The following is a 17,596-nucleotide window of genomic DNA, read 5'->3' as shown; positions in this document are numbered from 1 at the left end:
GCCACCTACTTGGCCCTTCGAACCGCTGTGACCCATGCTTGCCGTATTTCCTTTTGGTAAGCTAATCTAGGGAATCTGGAGAATTTCACGGGTGGATTCTTGTCCTAGCTTCGTCTTCTTGCTACTGCTGTGACAGCCGACCGCGCAACAGGCTTCGCGAAACGACTGCGTTCGGTGGACGGCTTTTCGGCGGTATAGGCTCCGGAACGATCGCCGGGTGGCGCTGCACTCTCCCCGGAGGGGGAGTATGCCGGGCCGGCGGCCTATTCGGCACGTGCTTTTTTCGCTGCGCGCGTGCTTCATTTCTCGCGCTAGGAAGAGGGCTGGGTAAAATTTTCTTTCGACTTATGAAAGCATACACATTAGCACGTGTCCAGCAAGTTCGGTTTACACGTAGAGTAGTTACTGAGTTCATTTTTGTCGACGTTTGTCTTGTCGTCTGCTACAGACGCGCCGCCTGCTACGCGCCGCTCGAACGCCTCCCGGCCCGCTCCTCCGCGTCTGGCAAGTGCACGCGCAGCTCGCGCTGTCTCCCGCACCGCCTGAGGCATCCAGCCTCCTCTCACGAATGCGACAAAGAGACCGCCGGCTGCGCGAGCCACTTAAGCCAGCACGTACAAAGAGCGGCGGGAACACTCCTCACTAGCCCGAAACGAAAAGATGAAACTGAAAGCGAAAAAATAACCCCACATTGTTGCATGGTCAGCTGCCACGACAGTAACAAGGCGAAAGAAGAGGATCCATTCGTTAAATTCTGCATATTCCCCGCGAAAGCGCACCAAAAGGATAGACGGTAAGCATGGATCACTGCGGTTCGAAAGGTGAAGTAAATTGACACATTTTTGTTTGTATCTGTGTGCTTTCAGTTTACATTACCCGGCTTTGAAAATGCAAACTAGTGTTCTAACGAGTCCTCCCCTCTACACTTTTTTTAATGCATGCTGCCAATGATTGTTTTCTGCTATAATAAATGAACTTCGGAGTTGTTTAGCTGGTGCCGTTCGATATCGTCCAAATATAACACAATAGGTTGACATTTTGCATGGGTAAAAAAAAATAGTTTCTAGCGATTTACCTGGGTGTAGTAGCTCTGGTCCGTCTTGTCATTGTGACTTGTGTTCTGGACTCGATTGCTGCGTTTTTCGCCCTTTTCCCACATTTAGCAATACTGGTAATTAGAAGAGGTATACATCAAATTCTGTATATTATAGTAATTAAAAGTTATACGCCACAAGCTGTTCTGTTGTTTCCGCGAACTGTCACGCTAACCCATACTTGTACTCCAAGCGGGTGACAAAATTGCAACCAAAAATTTCTTCAAGGACAAGTAAAATGGAAATGCGGCGCTGTCAGCGCACCCCTTATTAGCGTGTGCCTTTCTAATGCGTTTTTATAAGATGCAGCTGATTGTTTCAAGAGTAAGAAATAACCTATTAACCATAATCAATCACGTTTATCTTACATTTCTTGCAAGCGTCAGTGTTTCTGCAGTCCAGAAAGTCCGGATGTCAGAAGCGCGAGCACGCGAAGGGAGTAACAAACAAGAGAAAAGTACGCTGTGACCAGCTGAACAGCTGTCGCCTTGCAGAAGAAAAGAGCAACCGACGACCGCCGAACAACGCGTTTCCCCCCTTAAAATCGTGGGGCAGTCTGCCGGTCGAGCGGCGGGAAGCAGGCGGCGCGTCTGTAACAGACGACAAGACAAACGTCGACAAAAATAAACTCAGTAACTACTCTACGTGTAAACCGAACATACTGGACACGTGCTAATGTGTATGCTTTCATAAGTCGAAAGAAAATTTCACCCAGCCCTCTTCCTATCGCGAGAAATGCAGCACGCGCGCAGCGAAAAAAGCACGTGCCGAATAGGCCGCCGGCCCGGCGTACTCCCCCTCCGGGGAGAGGGCAGCGCTTCCCTCGCCCAGCAAACTTTAGCTTCGCCTCCCTATCGAATGGAAGCAGACGCCCGCCGGCCCGCTCCGTCGCGTCTGACAAGTGCACGTGCAGCTCGGGGTGCACGCTGGCGCACTTCCAGACCCATTTCTGTCCCCCTGCACCGCCTGAGGCATCCGGACCCCCTACTCTCGAATGCGAACAGAGCCACTTAACCCAGCACGTACAAAGGGCGGCGGGGACTCCCCTGACCCCCTCGAAACGAAAAGGACGCCGCTTCGCGATAGAATCAGCGCTGCCCTCGCCCGGCAAACTTTAGCTTCGCCTCATTCATAGAGTTTCTTAGAAACTCTATGGCCTCATTCAGGCCGTTTCCTGATGTACGCCACCAGTTGCTTTGCTCTTCACTGGCATACAGTTTCAGATGCTCAGTGGAACTCTGCTCAGTGGTGCTTGTTGCGGTCAGCCATCCTTTGTGAGGTGTGCTTGTAGTGTGAAGTTCCACAGGATTCTTTGTGGGGTGTGTTTGTAGCACGTGTTGTGAAGTTGTGAAGCAAGTAGGGGTGGTGTGTCAGGATCCTCCCCATAACTGGTGTAGTAGTGTCGGTTGAGCTTATCGCTGGCTCCACGGGAAGAAGGAAACAGATAGGGAGGAGGACGACTTTGCTCGCACGTCGCGTGCGGATTAAAACCAAATGGTTGCTCGTACGGGGGCGTGCGAATAGGCACTACAGTTCTGTGGCACTACGCGACTACGCCAACTACGCTCAGAAATGGACGACAGCGAGAACACAACTTCGGTGGACGATCGTAGTGAGGCGTATTCGGAAGCGTCTGCCAGAGACTGCCTCGCCGAAGGCATAATTGGACTTTTGCTTCCGACTGTTGAACAAATAGACGAAAGAGTGAAGTCCACAAGGTGAGTGTCGTAGCCCACGTACGGGGGTGGGCGTTACGGATGGACGTTTGTTTCGAAGCGTCAAATGAAATAATGCCGGAATGGGGAATTAGTAGCTTCAACTTTGAATGTTTCGTCGACAGTGAACATGCTGACTGGGAATGTTGAAGCGAGAAAACCACTGTGCTGGCACTGTTACCAAATGACCAACTGGTAATTAAGGTTTCGTCGATTTGTGATGTTGGGCTGCCCAGGACTGTTCCCAAGCAGCTCATGTTTTTTTAAGACGCTGTGTCTAAAGGTACGTTGGACGTAACGGCAAAATTTGTTAAAGATACGCGGACGTATCTTTAAGGTTTCTTAAAGATGCGTCGGACGTACAGGGGGGATTAAAAGAAATGCGAACAACGGAGCGCACAACCTACGACGCATGCTGCACCATCTGGCTGCAAAGTCAGTAAACTGTGCGCATGCGCACCTCTTTGAGAGCGTTTGAAACTGTAGCCTACATTATTGGGAAATGCTTGATCCAAAAGCGGAGCCGGTCGCTCATTTTGAGGCGCCTTTTCACGCTGCGTCGCCACTGAGCAGGATGATCGTCGAAGGGCATCATGCTAGCTGCAATCAGCCTGCTGCGCGCTTGGCTCCCCATTGTAGTAGATAACAGTGTGCTCAGTGGCGACAGAGCGTAAAAAGATGCCTCAAAATGAATCACCGGCGTCGCTTCTTTATCAAGCATTTCCCCTAGCAGTAGGCCACACTCTCAAACGCTCTGAAATAACTACGCATGCGCGCAGTTCACTGGCAGTGCAGCCAGACGGTGCGGCATGCGTCGGAGGCTGTGCGCTCCGTTGTTCGTATTTCTTTTATCCCCCCTGTACAGCGCCCAGAGTGGCCCAAAACCAATGAGGTTATCTCGAACCATCGATCGCTAAACCGACGGCCATGCGTTCACTTCACTTCACTCCAGTCTGAGGTCGAGCGCGGCAATCCCGCCCTCTACCACTGCGGCGTACGTACAGGGCGGGTTAAAAGAAATACGAACAACGGAGCACACAGCCTCCGACGCATGCCACACCGTCTGGCTGCACTGTCAGTGAATTGCGCGCTTGTGTAGTTCTTTCAGAGCGTTTGAGAGTGTGGCCTACTATTAGGGGAAGGGCTTGATGAAGAATCGACGCCAGTCACTTATTTTGAGGCGTCTTTTTATGCTCTGCCGCCACTGGGCATCCTGTTATCTACTACATTCGGGAGCCAAGCGCGCTGCAAGCTAACGGCAGCCATGCATGATGCCCTTCAACGATCATCCTGTTCAGTGGCGACGCAGCATGAAAAGGCGCCTCAAAATTTACGACAGGCGTCGCTTCTCGATCAAGCATTTCTCATAAATGTAGGCCACACTCTCAAACGCTCTTGAAGAAGTGCGCATGCGCGTAATTTGCTGACTTTGCAGCCAGATGGTGCAGCATGCATCGGAGGCTGTGTGCTCTGTTCGCATTTCTTTTAATCCCCCCTGTACGCCGCTTGCGTCATCGCTGGATTGACGGGCTTAAGGTAAAATGCAAGGAAAATTGACTGAGGAATGTCAGACAGGCAAGTACAACCACCGCAGCGAGCGTGGTTGACAAATCACTCTGGGCGATGCTCTATATAGGGCAGGTTTCGTGGTCGGTCCTGCGCAGTACCTCTACAGACTTCCTGCAGAGGTACAGTCGGCAAAACGCTTGGTCTGTAACACTCTAGCGGCATGCTCCGGACTGCGTGGGAGACATCTAGTGATAACGCCTGGTTTGAGACCCGCATCAGCGCGATGGCTGTTTCCCTTGTTGCTGTGCCCGTCACCTTGGCTTTTGCACCTCATTTCGCCGTTAGAAGTGCTGCCTGCACTGCCAGGCCGGGAAACAAAAGTGGGGATACGAGAGTGTTAGTACAGCGTTGGCTGCATTTAACTACATGCAACGTGTAATTTTCGCGGTGCTCTGCGCAATTTATACAGGGTATTTTTTTCTGTATGGGACAAAATGAACAGCAATCACCAAAAATGCATCGCTGCCGGTGTTCTAGAGTGACTAGATATCTATCGGTCGATGATCGCTTGCACGGTGCATTAAATATTGTGGTGTTAGCCCATCGGCAGTGACGTTCAAAGCCGAGCCCAGAAACCGTATAGTGGTGCATGCGGTACTCATGCAGCGTATTGGCAGAACGATGACTCAATGAACAGCTGTGCGCCAAAGCTAATGCAGACTGAAAACTCGCCCAGCGCGCGCTAATGCGGGTAATCTCCGCTGTTGCTTCCCGGCCCGGCAGCGCAGGCATTCAGCGCTTATCAGGGTCAAAGAAGGTGCAGAAGCCAAGGCGACGGGCACAGCGACAAGGGACACAGCCGTCGTGCTGTGCTGATATGGGCCGCGCATGCTCACATTCTAGCGGTCTCAAACCAGGCGTTATCACTAGGCGTCTCCCGCGCAGTCCGGAGCACGCAGCTCGAGCGTACTTGCTGTAGCTCTGCAGTGACAGTTGGGCTCTTTGATCATCAGTCGCGGACTCGCCGCGGATAGGTAGTCCAAGAGCTGTCCTCTCCATCGAAATAAGCGTTGAAATAAAGAGAACAAAATTTGGATTGCCCCCCGGAGATTCCGCGGCGAGTCCAAGGGCCCAAGTGATGCTTGTTTGCTGCAGCAGACGCAGCTGAGATTTTTGGCGTGCAATGATTGACATAAAATCTGAAATGTCTTGTCCTTGGGCAAGTCTATAGAACCCTGGAATATATGGTTTGTCATTTCTGAACCACAAGATGAGTGCCCGAGACATAGTACCCTGAGGGAAGAAACTGCGAATAGGGTAACACATGGACGTGCCGTCGTGGTGTACGGTGATGTTGAACTCCTGTCGCATTTTGGTCCCTGTTTCTTTTTTTTTGTTAAAGTGTCAAACTGTCTGTTGTGTTTTGAGTTGGCCCGGACGTTATGTGCGTCGGGGCCAGAGTCGCATCCGCACCCGTCAGCGTCGCAACAAGTGATTTATTCAGACACGCCCATCCCAGTCACCATCATGGGCAGTGCCACCAGACAGAGCACGGGTGACACCACACCACTTCGTGTTCCGTTTGGACAGAACGTGAAGTAAAAAATTACGCCCACCTCCCCTCGCGGGAACCCTGGTGTGATGCAACTCATCTCATGGGGGGGTTCCATTGGCGTTTTCCATCGTATTGATTACGCTTATAGGAGGGATTCTCACGCGAAGGGGAGGTGGGCGGACGACCGTCGACTGAGACCACCGGAGCGCGGCATGCCGCTTTATATTCACAGCGCCCGAAGGAGAGGAGAGCGCGGAGAGAGAGAGTACTGCACATGCGCAGTGCGCGCGCCCACCGGCGCCTAGCAACGGAGTGAGAGCGCACTGCGCCAACCCGCAGCTGTTTGGGAGAGAGTGTTCGCTATCGGAGAGAGGAGAGGAGGAGAGGCGCAGCTGTGCGGACAACGCCGGACAGACGCAAGAAGGACAGAGGGGCGAGCATGAGATGCGTTGCATCTAAAAGTGTCGAGTTCTGTCGAGACAGAATGGAAACCAGCCGATAGATAGATAGATAGATAGATAGATAGTTTATTGCACATCATAGTGGTACAAGGGTTTCCTTGCCTTCCTAAGCACACAATGTTTGTGGGAAGGCAGGCAGAACAGCAGCACCCGACTAGACGGGCAGTAGAAGAGGTACTTTTTGTGGAAAGGGAACAAAAAAAAACTTAAAAAAGAAAGGATTGCGATGACAAGCAGCCATTGACGTATAAAAAGAGGTAAAGAACGTGACAAAAAAGGACAAGCGGTATCATGAAGATAAACGCGTACTGGACTGGCATGGTTGAAAAAAATAAAATAAAAACAGAAAAGAAAGAAAAACAATGAAAAAATAAAACAAAGATCAGACGCCATTTGCCGTCGTGTGATTTTGTGTAGAGGTTACTCCTGTGTTTGCAGATGTCATAGTCGTGGGTTTGAATCTCTACAAGCTTCTTTTTGCTGTGACTAGTGTTTCGTAATAGCTATACTTCATGCCCGTTCTACAATTCACGTTGTGAGAGAGCAGTCGGTCTTGATTTTTGTACCTGTGCTACACGAGTGTTTGAAAGGACATTCCAGTCAAATGGTCTTCGAAATTTCAAATGCCATTGAAACTGGAAGGAGTTGCGCCGATCTACACGACAATTCTCAAAGGCAGTTGAAAGTTCCCGCTTTCGCCCGTCATGTTTTGGTGTCACCACTGCTGCCCTGTTTCGTTCTTGGCAAACATTTAATTTTAGAGTTAAAAGGAAAAAAAAAAAACAATTCGTGATTAAATTTATCACAACCTACAAGCATGCCTGAAATAGCCAGTTTTCTTTCTTTTTCCGCGCTGCCGGTGTTGAGAGTACCAAGTTACCTTGTGATTGTAGAGCGAGTCATAGAGAACAAAAGCAAGTGAAAAATTATGAAGATCGTGCACTTTAAACAGCAAGTTTTACTCGTAAATGATTGTTTTTGTAATTACAGCATGCAGAAACTGTGCCTGAGAGTACGAGCGTTCGCATTTCAAAGGCCTTTGAGAACTTCAAAGATCGTTGGTGGTGCTCCTTTGGCGCAAATGGCATTTCAACCAAAGGAGTCAAATGACATTTGGCTCAAAGGCCATCGAAACGCTCGTGTAGCGCGGGTATTAACCCAAATTCGCTCACTTTAGCCAAGGCCAACGCAGCCGTCACTAATTAAAGTTATCTACAATCAACTGTTAAGATGATCGTATGTTAAGAAGAATAAATTGATGATCATAAATTAAGTAGAAGAGATGGGTGTGGGCGGGGCATGTAATGCGAAGGAAAGATAACCGTTGGTCATTAAGGGTGACAGAGTGGATTCCTAGACAAGGCAAGTGTAGCAGGGGGCAGCATAAAGTTAGATGGGCAGATGAGATCAAGAAGTTCGCAGGGATTAATTGGTCGCAGTTAGCATAGGGCCAGGATAATTGGAGATCCATGGGAGAGGCCTTTGTCCTGCAGTGGGTGTAGATAGGCTTATGATTATTACTATTATTATGATGATGATGATCATCTGTAATTGTTAATAGTGATTATAAATGGCCTTCTTTGTTCTTTGGCAGTATAAAGGAGGCCATGCTTGGAGTTCTGTCCGCACGGTGCTATAGAGTTAAAGTTATGTACGGTCATCTGTAATTGTTAATAGGAATTATTGACAGTGACTCTGGCTGTAGTAGTCAGTGGGCGAAATTGGTTTGGCCAGTTGAGGGAAAGCAAGGAAGACTGCTCTTGCTGCATGTTATGAAGTGGGCTTGAGGTAGCGGCTTGGAGTTCCATCCGGACGGAGCTATTACCATTTGTAAATATTAATAATTGGTAATGATTAACAGTGATGCCGGTTAGTCAGCGAGCGCTGCTGTCACCGCCAGTTGCATTTCCTCTGGGTAAGCTTGCTAAGGTGGCTCGAAGTTGTAGATAATCGAAGAGGTCTGAGTGCACCCTAGTACGCCGACGTACTTTTAAAAACTTTTCTGGATACGTCCGACGTATCTTTAAGAAATTTTGTGGGTACGTCTGACGTACCATAGACACGGCGTTTTTAAAAGCCCATTGAATTTTATTGCGAGAGCAGTGCCCAGGAACTACTCTCAGAGCTGTTCTTGACTGGCAAGTAAGAGACCATTAGTAAAAATGTACAGCGTGAGCAGAAATTCACTCGTTCGATAACATATTTTTGCAGACTTCATCCGACTTCATTGCACTACATAGGACAAAATAAAGTTACATTCTGTTGCTAAAGCAACAGAAAGCTCGCTAAAAAGCAAGCTCACTCCTGGAAAAGAAATTATCCACATAAAATGTGAAATTTTCAAGACATTCAGATTTTTCAACTTTTATGGGTATGCAGAACATTTGGCATGGACTTAAAATTTGGCTACTATCAGTCACCAGCCGGTTTTTAAAAGCAAAAAATTTGGTCGTGAGCAACCAAGAACACCTATGAGGAAAATCTGGTGGAGCTTTAGCTTTAGTTCAGCATAGCCACTCAGTTTGTTGAATGGAAGTACGTTGCTCTTAAAAGGAGAGATTGAACCATATATCCCTAGTGATACGGGCCGTTTCAATCACGATTGAATCAATCCTGATTGAACTCAATAGGGATCGGGTGCTGCTACACGGCTAGTTTCAGTTGTGATCTAGAATGATCGAAACTCGACTCCAGCCCAGTCTCCCAGGTGTTAAAACATGTAGCAGAGTACCATGTTGAAGGAATGAACTAACTGTAAGACTGCAGCAAACTGGGCAGATTTGTATGAGCTCATACATAATCATAGCGTAACAATTGGGACAGAAAAAAGGAATAACCTCTGGACTAGCGCCGATGCTCAACTAAGTTTATTAGAAACCCGCACACATATACACATGTTGGCAAACCCTCTCACGTGACAACTTCCACACCCCTCTACTACAAGGCCCACTTGTTGTCTACTACCATCCAATTACTGAACATCTTTATGAGTAAGTGCCAGTGACAGGTGGCTTATACACACAGTTTGCTGCTCAACAATGTGACATGCTTCAGTTGTATCTTGGTGCAGTTGGGTGCATTATCACAGTATCCCTTGTAGGGTGGCGCAGAAATGGGCTGGTTGGTACATAATTATAAAACGTAAAAACAGCGTGTAGATGGGACAAGAAGATTGAATCCAGTGTCTGTGTGCTTGTGTTGTCCTGTCCGTGCACTGTTTTTACATTTTAAAAACAGTTTCCTCTAACAATGGCTGGCAACCGCACGTGCTACGGTGCGAGGGCACATGCGATGGTTGTTTGTCCAAGGAGAGCAGATGCTTTTGCAGTCTTAGCGTTTGTGCACCTGCCAGTCTGCCCTATGCCTGATGTACCACGGCAAAGCTCAACATGGTACACAATGCTAGTGCAGCACCCAGTGTACCTGTGTCCATGCTTCGAGCAACACCCGGATTTTTCAAACCTCTGCTCCTTCTCACTTGTGGCATTTTCTGCGTTTCATAAAGCCGTTCCCATAATAAAATTGCCTTCCCTACGCTATAACTTTTTTCTCAACCACTTGCTCAGATTGTATAATTTTTTTAAAATTTTATTTACAAAAACCTTACAGGCCCCCGTAGGGGCATAGCGTAAGGGGAGACAAAAAACAGTAAAAGCAGTACAAGAGCAACTAAGCATAATATGTACCAGGTGAGGCTAACACTGCATTTCGAACACCAGGCACAAAACCACAAGGACACAATATACTGCCAAGACGTAACTATAGATTATAAGGCGCAGTGCATACACAATACAACTTAACACAATACTTCTCACAAATACGTCAGACAACAAAAAGTCGGTGAACAATTTAAGAAAACAAACCTAAGAAATGACTGGTTACACGGTGGTGGAAGGAGGCATTGTTCGATATGGAAACGATGTTATCGGGCAAATCGTTCCACAGACAGATGGCACGTGGAAGCGCAGAACTATTGAAAGTTAATGTATGACCGAAAATGCACGAGTAACTGAGATTGTTATGCGAACGTTTTGACATGCGCAATGGTCTTTCAAGAGGAAGGGGCAACAGCCTATTATCATAAATGTACTTGTGAAACAAGCACAGAAGTGCTATGGAACGTCGTGTCTCAAGTAAGGGGATGTCATTATCATGTTTAATCTGGGTGACGCTATGAGAATTCTTATAATCGGAAGAAATAAAGCGTGCTGCTCTATTCTGCACAGCTTCAAGCATATTGTTAAGATATTTTTGGTGAGGTGACCATACAGGGCTAGCAAATTCCAGTTGAGGACGGACAAAAGTAACGTAGGCCAGCTTTCGTACGCTGTTAGAGGCATTTTTTAAGTTTCTTCGTAAATATCCCAACGATCGCGAGGCCTTGGCGCAAATGGTGGTGATATGGGAAGCCCATGGCAGGTTTAAAGGGAAGTGGACACCGAGGTATTTATATGAAGTTGCTTCAGAGACGGGAGAGCTTTTTAAAGAGTATGTGAACTTAGAATCGGCATGCTTGCGGCTGAAAGAGATAACATTACATTTAGAGTCGTTAAGATGCATTTGCCAGGTCTTGCACCAACTTGAAACAGTTATGAGGTCATTTTGAAGAGCGATGTGGTTGTTAGTATGGGTAATGTTACGATATAATATACAATCGTCAGCAAAAAGATGAATGGAAGATGAAATGTTTGTAGGCAGATCATTGATGAATATTAAAAATAGCAAGGACCCTAAAACACTGCCTTGTGGGACACCCGAAGTAACGTAGCAAGGGGGAGAAGATAAATTGTTTACAGCTGTGCACTGTTGGCGAAGAGACAAAAAATTTCGGAGCCAGGAAAGGGTCAGTGAATCTAGTCTGAGGGATGATAGTTTCGAGATTAGGTGACAATGAGGAACCCGGTCAGATGCTTTAGAGAAATCAAGAAAAATACAATCTGTTTGTTTGTTATTATTAATGTTAAAATGCAGGTCGTTAGTAAATTCAAAAAGTTGTGAATCGCATATAAAACCCTTTCTGAACCCATCTCATGATAAATTTATTTGTTTCTGTATTGGCATGCCCAAGCGTTGTTAAGTTCTTTTTTATTCCCTCTTAAATTGACATGGGGCTGAGAGTATAACAAGTAGCAGAACAATGAATTATATAAGAGGTCGAAATGATGATCATATTCAGAATTTATTCTAAATTTTTGTACGTGGCAAATTATGGGAAATGTGCAAAAACTTTGGCGATGCTTAGTATGATACGTACCACAACAAAGATGTTTTGCCACACAAATAATGATGCGGCACATGTAGTGAGCATGTCGGTGGTAGTGTTTTGATGTTACTATTTCACCAAACTGTGCCTGCGAGTTTGATAATGCAGTAATTAGCCTGGGCATGAGTGCTACACGAGATAAAAGTTGCTCTGTAGTTTTTGCTATGGGTGAGCTAAGATCACTGGAGGAAATTGCTTCTTTAATTATATGCATTACTGTTTGCTTTATTTTTTTAAAACAGTGCTTCCCAGCAAAGCAGAGCAAGATTTTGTGGTTCTGTTTTGGTGCTTTTTATCTTATATCTGTTTTTTTGTAGTGTACATTGTGCTGAAACCTGTGGCAAAATTACGTTATTCTTTCAGCCCCAGTGTGAAGTTGATAGAAAGAATTTTTCACCCCGTGATTGTCATTTATTGTGCCCTTCGAGGGTAATCGGGGGTAGCGCTTGTTGGAACCCAAGCTGGAAGTGTGTCATTTCCATGGTGTTACAGCTTTGAAGCTTCCGAGGGCTCAGTTAGCAAACAGTAGAGGCAGTGTTGTCCGTCTTTCCACGGAGCTTGCGCTGCTGGGGTAAAAGCTTCCAGTTTCACCTTCCCCATCTGGTGAATATCTGACAGCTCAGCGACATAATGCCCTTGTTCTAAGGAGAAATTCTCTGGTGCTCAAGCCCATTCAGGCTACTGTGTGTCACAACAATAGCAGAGGTATTTTTTTCATCTCAAATATGCTGAAGGACTCATCAGCTGTTTGGTTTAACCGTTTGGGGGGAAGCAGTGTACGCCTTCGTACTTTGTCCATTCTCAGCTCAACGGAGAGCCAAGAAAGGCAATTCAGTGGTGCCAGAGCTGATACGATGCCGACCTGAAGTGGGCGGGAGTCAGAGTGCCTAGCAGGGGCCGGAGCTAGACGTGGGCTGATAGGGAAAGCTTATGCACGTCGCGATTTCGACCCCTGGCATAGAGATACTTTGCTTTTACTTCCAATATCTTCCTCCCAAAGCATTGAGTTTTTTTTTAAATTTGTGATATCTTACATTTATTTAATAGTAGTTGCAGGCCTGCAACTGCCATTATTGGCATGTCGAATTTCTCATTTGCACAACACAGGCAATTTCGGTTAAATCAGTTCAGTGGCCGCGAAGGACTTTACTGTTGGACTGTTTAGCCCACTTGGTTGCAAAGCTTCTGAAGGACTTGGGTTTTGCTCTGTTTCACAGAATTAGTCAACTAGAGCTTCGACAGCACATTGACACTTTGGCAGAGGGTAAGTGCATTGTTTTGTCATTCTTGGGCATTCTGGGATTTAACTGTGCGCTGTTTGTGCCTGCTTTTTCAGTTTATTTTCTTATGATTGTGGCTTTATGTGGAAGTAGGTGGATTGGTGTCATTTATTCTATGGGTTATTTTTTGTGTACAGTGGCGTATATAGATTGTTTGACTGCTACTTGCAGATCTTCGGGCACTGTCTGAAAACCAGCAGATACCATATGACCTTGACAGCTATGTCAAGAAACTTGTGAATGCCAAGAGAAGGGTGGTTCTAGTTAATAGTATCCTTCAAAACACTCAGGTAAGCTTTTTGTTTTCGAATGTGTCAAGTTTTGCCAGTGTACTACCTGGGACTACCCATTTCCTTTTTTTAGTGCAATGCTTGTTAAAGGCAGGGTTTAGGCTTTCAAGTTAAAAAAGACCATGATGGTACAGCGAGCTCATTTGAAGATATGTGGGTCTAACTGCAAAAAGTCGGTATTTTTTGCAGGTATAACCACAAGGTCAGACCTTAAGGATGACTTGTGTTCTACAGCAGATTGGTCCTTACCTGTGACACCGTGAAGCCCATCACACAATTACCCATAGTCTGATTATATTCGCTTCACTGTGGTCAGGCATTATCCGCATCATCATCTTATCATTCTCTCTTGCAGGCAACGCATTGCTACTCTTTCAGTCTGTTAACCCTTTCGATAGAGAAAACTGCCTCAATTGTAATAACACGCAGTTATATTTATTTTATTCGAATTGTTACTATTTAAACCCAGTGGCAAATTTCCAGATGATCTTTAAAAACGTATGCCAAATTTTAACAAGTTAAAGGTGATCTGTTGGAGATCCGGTATCGCCCAGCACGCTGACATGAGGGTTATTGTGAGCCATGTGGCGTCATAGATGCACACGTGCTACGGCCTCCGCGGTAAGCTCTGTCGCCATGGTGTTGCTGATTGCGGACACTGTGCACATACTCACATGCACAAAATACCTGTGTGCCAAGCCACCAGGAAGAGCTCTGCTGTGCTCCCCACTGCGCAGGTGCAGCGCGTGCTAACACTACACGTCCCCTTCCCCGCCGTGCTATAGTTCGATTTCCCTGGCTTGCTTTACCAAGGCTTCACACAGGTTACACAGAATTTGACGATTTGAGCCTCCTAGGCTGAGGCATGAAAAATAACTGAAGTGTTTAAATTTTAGTTTAGGGTTGAAGTGTTGTGCTAGACACAGCAAGAAATGATTTCCTGCCTTTGTGGCCTAGTCCAGTGGCCGACATGTGCTACTGAGAAGAAGAGTTTGCTTCAAACTAAATTTACGGTCTGTTTGACATAAAGTGCACATTTTTATTTGAAGCATTTGAGGCTATAGTGTGGTGTTTAATCAGTAGTGTTGTGACTGACCATTCACTCCACATTGGTGGCTAGGGTTGTCACTTTTCCGCGAAAAAAAAAAAAAAAAACGGCCCTTCCGGGCCGGTGTGAGGGGGAGCGAGGTATATAGAATGTTTAATTTGTGTTGAAAAAAAGACACCATGGTTCTGACATGCAGTGCCATTTATTGTAGCGTTTTCTTAGAGAGAAATCAACATAACGTTTGTACTGAAAGTGATTGAGAGCTTGGTTACTGCTCTGTATGTGCTTCACTGAAAAGTAATCGCAATTGCTGACCGCGGTGGCAGCATTTCGTTGTTTTGTTTCCTCCCTTAGGTCTCCCTCCATCTCAGGCAGCGCTCGCCCGCGTATTTTCTCTGCTCGCGTGTCCTTGCGCAACTTGTCGACACATATTTATCGTCTTAGTTGTTGAACTGACGCTTATAAAACGCCAAAACTGACATATTCACGGCACGAGGGCCAAAAAAACTGGCCAATGACGGCCGGTTTCAAGTATGCACCGGCAACCGGCCCGCTGTTTAAAAAACCGGTCGGGCTGGTCCAAAACCGGGCAAGTGGCAACCCTATTGGTGACAGCAGTGCACGGAGAGAGAGTGAGTGAGAGAGAAGAAACTAGCTCACTTTGAGCGCACTGAGTGTGTTGCGAGTGTGATGGGTATATGCTGCATCTGGCTGCTGCACAGGCCTTCTATGGCGAAATTGAAAGAGGTTTGCAAATTTCAGCAAGTCAAAACAAGTCTGAAACATACTGTAGCAGGTGCAAGCTATCATCAGTCTGCACTGTGAATGCTTGGCTCGGAGCATGGGAGACAAACTGGACAGTGTAAGCATAAGGCCTTGGAAAACGTGTCCAGTGTACAACATGTGGACTTGGCTCTTGCTTCTGCAGGATGCTATTGCATACCACGCTTGTAAAATGCTATACATGCGCCATGGCCAGGTTACAATCGCGTTGGCGGAAGCCTGTCTGTTTTTTTTGGAAGGAAGATGTGCGGATAATACCACTCGTTGTTGGTTGCTTTATCAGTTAAAGACAGATTAACATATTAATGGCACATATGCAACGTGCTTTGTTTTAGTATTTTGCTTTTTTATTGTGGTGAGAGTGTTTATCGCCTTGTATTACTTTAACTGTGTATCTTTTTCCTAAAGAGCCTTCAGTTGTTCAACTGTGCATTAATTTTCCCTGCCTCGTTTACTTGTTCCAAAGGAACGGCTCAACAGAATAAACCAGAGCATCACCCGCGAGAATGAGAGACGTACGGCGCTACTGGAACCACAAGCTTCTACGCCAAGTGAAGGATAGTTTCCCAAGGCCAACTTGTGCTCCTGCGGACATTCCAAATGAACAGTGAACTGTCATGATCTGAACAGTGTGTGGCAGGGATGGTGACCAAGTGCTCCGACGCTCGGTGTAGACCATCTCCATCTATCTTGCACTCAGTGCACATACTAACTGCATGAACTGCGTGCATTCTAATCGGTTGCCGACATGTACTTGTGCCTTATGTGCTGTGTTGCTTTAAGTTTTAGCTGTTGGACACTCAAGTTGGTGGTGTCGGAACACTATAATGCAGTCCAGCAATGGCATTGCCTAGAAGTCCAAGACTGACACCCGTTAGGGCCCTATGGCTTAAATTGCACTTTAGCTTTAAAGTTCCAGTGGTCAAAGCAAAATTTAAATGCAGAGTTTCGGGCAAGGTTATTCGTAATTGTTCACTGCAGATTTGAGCACTATGCAGCTCCATTTACGTGATAAAAATTTGTCTCATTTAAAATCTGTGCTGCCAACTTTGCCAAAATGAGGCGAGGTGGGGAGGTGCTGCTTTCAAAGCACTGCTTTCAGCATGAGCAGGTAGCGTTGAGTAGGCCCTACTAATGCTTCGAAGAAGCAGTGCAGGAAAATAACGTTGAATCCCCTGAGTATTTAACATTATACCAGCTGGGAAAGTAGAAAGGAACAGTTGGCAGTCCTTTCCATCCTCCTCAACAGCGTGTTACGAGAGGGAATTTGCGTTGTCCTTCAGTGTAACGCTTCAACATGTATGTATATGATGTTTGCAAACGGAAAGCAAGCGATAATTTTTTTTTTTTTTTCAAATAACCTCTAAGCAAATTTGAGTAGTTAAAGAAAAAGTAACCAACAGCACCCGCAAACGTTGCTAAGAGAACTCAATTGGCTATTCATTTTCGTGCAACACGTGCAACAGTTAGGGTTGCCACCTATCCCCGAAAAAAAACCCTGGCCCTCCTGGGGCGGGGTATTAGAAGGTTGAATTTGTGTTGAAAAATAAGACGCCATGCTTTTTTGACATGCAATGCCATTTATTGTAGCGTTTTCCTAGAGAGAAATCAACATAAGGTTTGTACTGAAAGTGACTGAGATTTTGGTTATTGCTCTGAATGTGCTGCACAGAAAAGTTACCGCACATACCTTGTTTAAAGCTCTTTGCATCTGAATCCACAGAACGAACGTTAAAAAGTATGCAGTCCATATGACGTAATGTGTTTGATATTCATGTATACATACATGCACAATACTATGCAATACACCAACATTGCAGAAAAACAAAAAATAAAATTCCATACGCTCGCCATCTGCCATTTGTGGATTTTGAATGTATGCGGCAGCACTTGCTGACCGCAGCAGCGACATTTCGTTGTATAGTTAGTTCCTGACCCCCAGGACCCCTCCATCTCGGGGAGCACGCTCAGCCCGCGTATTTTCTCTGCTCGTATGTATTTAGGCAGCTTGTCGACACACCATTTATTGTCGCAGTTGCTCAATTGACACTCATAAAACGCCCCCAAAAATAATCGTGGCTCAATGGCCAAAAGAAAAGGCCAATGACGACTGGTTTTAAGTACGGACTGGCAACTGGCCCACTGTCTAAAAAACCGATCGGGCTGGTTAAAAACCGGGCAGGTGGCAACCCTAGCAATGGTGGATGAACTTCAACAGTCACAAAGAAAAGCCCTAGCTGGAGTCTAGAGAATTGCTTTGCAGTGGTCCCCAGCAGGGTATTTAGATGTAGCTGCAAAAAAAGATTAAACTTGGCACTGCTCGTAGGAATGAATGGACAGCGAAGCTGTTAAAATGCCAATGAAAATGGTATTACTAAACGAATGATAAATGCACTTGGAATTGCAATTTGACAATTCTTCATTTATGAATGTATTGACTGGGACAATACACTATTGTTCCTAATTTGTAATTTAGCATTCTCTTGAACTAACTGTTTAGCCGAATGAAACTTGGAAGGACTGCAGTTTTATCTTAGCAGACAAACGTGGGACTGTTCGTTCCACAGTGGCTTTGCAATGCGGCCTGGAATGGCTTAG

At 46.1% G+C, this 17,596-nt stretch overlaps 1 protein-coding gene across 1 annotated transcript; it reads left to right on the top strand.

Annotated features, from left to right (window-relative positions):
* Positions 1-2,634: 2,634 nt before the first annotated feature.
* Positions 2,635-16,350, top strand: Snapin (SNAP associated protein). Its single transcript, XM_077674462.1, has 4 exons — positions 2,635-2,812; positions 12,815-12,861; positions 13,049-13,167; positions 15,465-16,350. Exons 1-4 carry the CDS (start codon positions 2,667-2,669, stop codon positions 15,558-15,560), a joined length of 408 nt encoding a protein of 135 aa, XP_077530588.1. The 5' UTR covers positions 2,635-2,666; the 3' UTR covers positions 15,561-16,350.
* The last annotated feature ends 1,246 nt before the right edge of the window (positions 16,351-17,596 follow it).

This window comes from Haemaphysalis longicornis, unplaced genomic scaffold (assembly GCF_048455015.1).
Source record: "Haemaphysalis longicornis isolate Haplotype H1 unplaced genomic scaffold, Haemaphysalis longicornis Haplotype H1 scaffold_1, whole genome shotgun sequence".
Taxonomy (NCBI): Eukaryota; Metazoa; Arthropoda; class Arachnida; order Ixodida; family Ixodidae; genus Haemaphysalis; species Haemaphysalis longicornis.
Note: the sequence above shows the minus strand (reverse complement) of the source record. Positions and strands in the feature narration are given on the sequence as shown.